Raw genomic sequence first — 6,348 nt, forward strand, 5'->3', positions numbered from 1 at the left:
GCGCCCGCCTCGCCGTCGCTTTGTTTCACACACACGCAGAGAGAGAGAGAGAGAGAGAGAGAGAGAGAGAGAGAATTGACGAGCTACATGTAAACTATATTCTTTGTTGTATTTAAAAAAATAACAGCGTTCCTTTGGAATTCTTCAGCTTTTAAGAACTGCCGCTTTCTCCGGTAGTGGGCGGAACTAATGCGCAAACGGCAATCTCATTGGCTGGCGCTCACCTATTATCGTCCCTCATTTGATTTCAGCAAATCAGTTCGAGCGAACGCACAAAACCTGATTAATATTCATGAATCCAGCAGCTCATTAATCCTTAGTGTGTTTTATATTGTTCTTAGTAGAATTCGTATCATTATTATCAGTATTTTTACAAACATTTATTATATATATATATACACTGTATATATATCTCAGTCTGGCGAGTGAACTAAAAAATGTAATAGCCAATGGCAATTAAATTGCCAAGGTGTCCGTAGAGGGTTGGTATAGCAGCATAATTCTGATATAATAGTTTATACACATTAGCATTGGCTTATTTATTATGTTGATATCTGAATCTAGCTCAGTTTTGTAGGAAATTGGTTGCCATGGACCATATGGGTGTAGAATATATATATATTCTATATAATATATTATAAGTAATATTTATACATATAATACATTAATATATATAATTACCTTATATACTTAAATCGATTTAAAATTATTATAAAATATATCACATTCAGACTCCTTGCCCAATCACTGGTTCAGTTGTTGCTGTTTTACAAGCCTAGAGATTTTGCATGTGTTAATGACCATAGTACATCATTCTTGTAAAGTACCTGGACACGGTGGTGCTGCTCTTTCCAGAGCCAGTGGAGTTCATACTTCTGCCTTTCTGCTTGAACTGGCACCTTTTGGCCTCGGCTGCGATTTCATAGCTGAGGAAAGAAGACAGTGACCCGCCTGTGACCAGACCAAAGCAGAAAGAAATGTGAACATTTTTGAAGGCCTACTTACCCATTGGCCGCTGGTTTTGTGCTGCTGTTCTGGAGGTGATTGGCTGTAGAGGCGAGAGAGAAAGAGAAGCTTAACTGTACTGGATTCCTGCCTAATTTGATACCAAATTCCCTTGAACCCACCTGTCAACCTTTGACGCAACAAGTGCAATTACCAAAAGCCCTGGCTGCCATTTTAGCATAGTGTGAGTTGTCAGAAATTCCTTATGAAAGAGTCTTATTCAACATTGTGACGATGTTAATTTCCAAAAGTGATTTATTCAGCGGAGAACCATCCACTCCGGATGACAATCCACATTGTGGAACGTTTTCCTCAGCACTTAGCACACAATGACAGAATTATATGAGCACACATCCTAACCTGCCAAACGATTCGTGTTACAAATCTCATTAGACACCAGGCTTCAGTTCACTAAGGAGGACAGGACTGAACAGAGAGACGTAGAGGACATTAGCCAGAGCTTTTCTGGCCTGAAACGTCCTGGCTTACACGTACTCATCCATCAGCCTCAGGTAAAAATGCTTAACCTTAAATTTCCACAGAAATTCTCACAACTGGTGCGGCCTGATTCCTGTGCTCTTGTCAATAAGAGTGAATAGAGTCATTCAGTGGAACTAGTCTGGACTCGTTTCTTCACATACAGACACACTAAAGGGTGAAATCTGCTCAACTACAATAACACAATAGCTTGTGGAGCTACAGTTGTGTAACTGTAAAAATACACCCACACATATAATATAATTTACCAAGAAAAAAGACAGTATAGTAGAGGTCCAATTATACAAGCAAATACCACAAGCACTTTTAACAATAATAATATTTTTAAATGTTACTGACGCAAAGTTATAATTATTGTTTAAATTATTTGGTAACTTTATTTTTTTTAAGTTGCACAGATAGAGTCCAAAATGAAACACTTAGTATTAAATGTGACAAAATGTCTCTGACAAGTAAAAAAAAAATGCAAAAAAGAATGCAAGTTTATTTTTCCTTCTAGAAATGATATTATGATTATATATATATATATATATATATTTTTTTTTTTTTATTTTTTTTTTTATGTATTTAAATACATAATATATTTATTTATTTGTTTGTTTTAAACCATTCTCGTTATAAAATTTTTCCTTAGTGGACATCATGTACAATATTAATCTAACAAATTTATTTATTTTTTAAACAAAAATTCTGCAAATACTTTTAGATAAATAAATAATTTAATGGGTGATAACTATTTATGACTGGAAAATTTTCAATTTTGGACCCTGATCATGCAACAAAACAGGTGTAAAACAAAAATCCACTCCCTAATCAAACATTGTGCATCAGCATAAAATAATTCCTGATTGCAAATTATTGTCAGCTAACAACAGACATCTGTTACATTTCTGACATTGAGACCTTGTGGAATAAAAAGTGAGAAGTCACTTTTATTATTAAAGCGTTCCACACCCGCTAACACATGGGCCATTGGGTGCAAACCATGAAACCAGAGATAAGTTATCTGATGTGCCAAGACCAGTCTTTTAGCCTGAGTATCACATGCAAGTGTGTGCATGTTGCCCTGTGTCCTTGTGCAAACTCAAAACAGCACATAATCCAAAGAGAAAGCAAAGACTCATCAGCACAAAAATCGACAAATGATATACTACGTTAACAACAAAACAAAACAATGCCAGCAGTCATTCTTGTTTGTCGGTCAGTTCATTAACCTCAAAAAAGCTATGTGGAATACTTGAAATTCTTTGTCAGATTCCTCACAAAGGAGCACACTTGAGAGCAATTACGTCCGATTGAGGGAGAACGTGGAGAGTACTTACCCTCAGCTCCCAGGGACAGGTCATCTTCAAAGCTACAGCCATTCTTTAATTGTCCTAAAAAATAAGCAAAGAGAACAGCTTTCAGAGAGCAAACACTTTGTACTGACCCATCGTGCAGAACAAATGATCATTTCCCATTCTCTTCCCCCATAAAAAACACTCCAACACATCCAAGTAGCACTTCAGAGCCTGAATGTGGCTTTAGCTCGCACGCACTGAGAGGTTAACGGTAAATATTTACTCTTAAGTGCAATTGCCTTACCCAAGTAGTTATCCGAAATAATGCCAATGCAGTTTTGGATGACCTGATCCATAACACATTATCCTGCTCTTGGATTCTGTCCTGAGGAAACGTTTGTCTAATCAGGCACTTCTTTGCTTGGAGTGTGTGGGGGTCTGCTATTGGCCCCAAAGCAGTGTGCGTGCTATGTGTGTGTGTGTGCCAGTGAATGTGCATGCGCTGTAGTGCATTGTGAGAGACCTTGCTCCAAAGTTCACAAGGAGTGGTAGAGAAAAGAGTCAGCAGGCAGTTGAGTAACTTTTTGCAGTACAACCTACTTCAGACTAACATAGACAACTTCTGTAAATGCAGATAAACGCAGCAATTTCGTCTGAAGAAGATGATAGACTCACCTCTGGACGAACTGCCGCTTTGTTCGTCCAAAGAGGCCCCGAGAGGAGTCCTGTTGAAAAATCAATAACACGTCATATCCTTTTTTTGCTCGCCAAATCTCTCCCTAAAAAATGTCACTCGAGCAGAAACACACACACAAACCCCCTTCCCTCTCTTGAAGTGTTATTTTCCTTTAGCAAAGCACGGACACAGATTCTCTTGGCATGAACTTGTCGTCTCGACACTTACAAAACGCTGCCTTCGAAGTCTCCTGCCACTTTCATCCAGACACCTGGAGATCCGAACGGCGTGAGAAAAAAAAACACACCACGTAAAACGAGGCTAAGAACAGCTCGTGCTCTGCCGCGCGCTGGCCATGTTTCACAACACCAGCGGCAGCAGCACCACCGAAGTCTCTCTAGCTCCGGATATCCAGCAAACTCTCGCCAATAGAGACACTTACATTTCCTGTCAGGCTGTAGGAGGATGTCTGTCTGGTGTGTGTTTAATGATAATGAGCAGGAATTGGGAATAGGACGAGCACGAGGTATTTTTATTGACCTAGTGTGTGGCATTGATGCTCAAACATGCTGCATCTGGGTTCAACGGGGGAATTTACTCTAGGAGCATTTGATTAAATCAACTGTGAAGGAAGAGATCAGACAAAAAGTTAATTTTGGCATTATTTACTCATAATCCCATCTCAAACTGGTTATTTACATTTAATAACAGGTATTTTTTTTCATTAGAACAAAATGAGTTTTTTTTTGTTTTTTTTTTGTAAAAGTTCCATAAACCTTTATTTGCTCTAAATTGGTTTATCATGACTTGAATGGAGAATCCAATGCCAGCAGTGTTCACTACCGCATTACAGCTTCCAGTACACCTTCTCACAGAGCTTCTAACCCTCAAAATCCCAGTATCGAGTTGTGAATCTCAGATATAAATGACAAAAAATTACAACTGTATGGTTTGCATCTGAAAATAGAAATATCACACCAAATATGCATACATTTTTAGGGGTAAATTAAAAATTTTTTACGGTAATTCTATGTATCGCTGAATATTTATAGTGCACTAAATGCTGACATTCTTAAAATGCAGACTGTTATCTGAAGGCTTAATTCATGTAAAAGTATAGTAAAAGCAGCTCAGTGACATTTAAAGACAATACAATCCATAATAGGCAAATGATCTGTTAAAATATTAGTTATTGGTATCAGCTTAAAATAAACAGTATAACGACGTGAAAGCAAAGTAGGGCCAAAATATTAAATAGACATTTACAGTGTAATTGTAGTGAATTTCCTGGCAATATATACTGTGAGTTTTAACAGCATATCTGATTTCAACGTCTGTAGCAAAAATGCGGTTACATTTGGTAAGTTAAATTTATTATTGTGAATCAGTTCAAACTGTCTATTTCAATCAACTGATTAAATTATTTGTGTATATCATCCCTTGAAAATACCTGGTATTTTCGTTTCAAAAGTGTTTAAGGAAAAATGTATGATAATAAAAATATAAATATTGCTGGCTATTATTACTACGCATTGCTATATTTAAGTGCACATACAATTAAAATAACTAAAATCCTTTTAACTTAGAAAAACATGCATTGTATGTATTTTAGCTACATTTCTACTTATCTTAGTTCTTGCAATAAATATAATCTACATGGCTGCTTGGTTAATTTCTGTAGTATGTAGTATCTGTTTGTACAGAAACAAACAGATTTGAATCGTAACGCCATTAACAGAAGCACTGTACCTGTTTCTGAGGCTTTCGAAGTCTTATCCTCCATAGGCTGGGCAGACAGCGGCTCCTCTGCACCCTGGTCCTGGGACTCAGAAGCCTGCCAGGAGTCTCGGCTCTGAGCCCAGGCCCTCCTCTTGATTCTGGCAGGGGGGGACTCGCACTCCTCCATGTCCTTAGCTCGGACAGGATACTACAGTGGGGGACGGTTCACCTGCAGAGAAGCGAAAAGGGACGGACTCAGACCTGAATGACACGACATTAGCCAGCCCCCCTCTCGCCGGAGGGATTGATAGCAGGCCCAAAAGAGCACTGTCTTGTGTCATACGAAGCAGATATGTAAGAGTCTGAACGAAGTCACATTAGCCAAAACGGTTCACACATCTTATGCTCATTTGAGCACTTTAAGAACAGAACTGCAAGAGTCAACATGTCTTTGATGCATTTATTGCATTAGCTGCACATGAGGTTAAGGGTGAAAACACAATGTGTAACAGACCATGTGTCACACTGTTTGCAATCACACAGACACCCGAAATCAAGAGCCAAAATGACTGTACAGACCAATATTCCCTAAGAAACATGCATAGCATACAGTACATGGCCTTGATCCAAAACAGACTGTAATAATTTATATACGTATATATATATATACGTGACCCTGGACCAAAAAAACAGTCATAAGGGTCGATTTTTTGAAATTGAGATTTATACATCATCTGAAAGCTGAGTAAATTTAGCTTAAATTTATGGTTTGATAGGACAGTATTTGGCAGAGATACAACTATTTGAAAATCTGGAAACTGAGGTTGCTACATGGCCTTGATCCAAAACAGACTGTAATAATTTATATACGTATATATATATATACGTGACCCTGGACCAAAAAAACAGTCATAAGGGTCGATTTTTTGAAATTGAGATTTATACATCATCTGAAAGCTGAGTAAATTTAGCTTAAATTTATGGTTTGATAGGACAGTATTTGGCAGAGATACAACTATTTGAAAATCTGGAAACTGAGGTTGCAAAAAAAAAATCTAAATATTGAGAAAATCGCCTTTAAAGTTATCTAAATTAAGTTCTTAGCAATGCATATTACTGATCAAAAATTAAGTTTTGATATATTTACAGTAGGAAATTTACAAAATATCT

At 37.4% G+C, this 6,348-nt stretch overlaps 1 protein-coding gene across 1 annotated transcript in view; it reads right to left on the minus strand.

Moving 5' to 3' along the window:
* Positions 1-4,200, minus strand: part of LOC107601388 (sperm-specific antigen 2 homolog) — a 24,968-nt gene extending 20,768 nt beyond the window's left edge. Inside the window, 5 exon segments of the mRNA XM_016293556.1 lie at positions 828-926; positions 1,006-1,048; positions 2,826-2,879; positions 3,459-3,508; positions 3,688-4,200. Coding sequence (XP_016149042.1) covers positions 828-926; positions 1,006-1,048; positions 2,826-2,879; positions 3,459-3,508; positions 3,688-3,722 — 281 coding nt within the window. The 5' untranslated portion in view covers positions 3,723-4,200.
* Positions 4,201-6,348: the final 2,148 nt, after the last annotated feature.

Source organism: Sinocyclocheilus grahami, unplaced genomic scaffold, assembly GCF_001515645.1.
Source record: "Sinocyclocheilus grahami isolate Dianchi unplaced genomic scaffold, SAMN03320097.WGS_v1.1 scaffold304.1, whole genome shotgun sequence".
In the NCBI taxonomy this organism is placed as follows: Eukaryota; Metazoa; Chordata; class Actinopteri; order Cypriniformes; family Cyprinidae; genus Sinocyclocheilus; species Sinocyclocheilus grahami.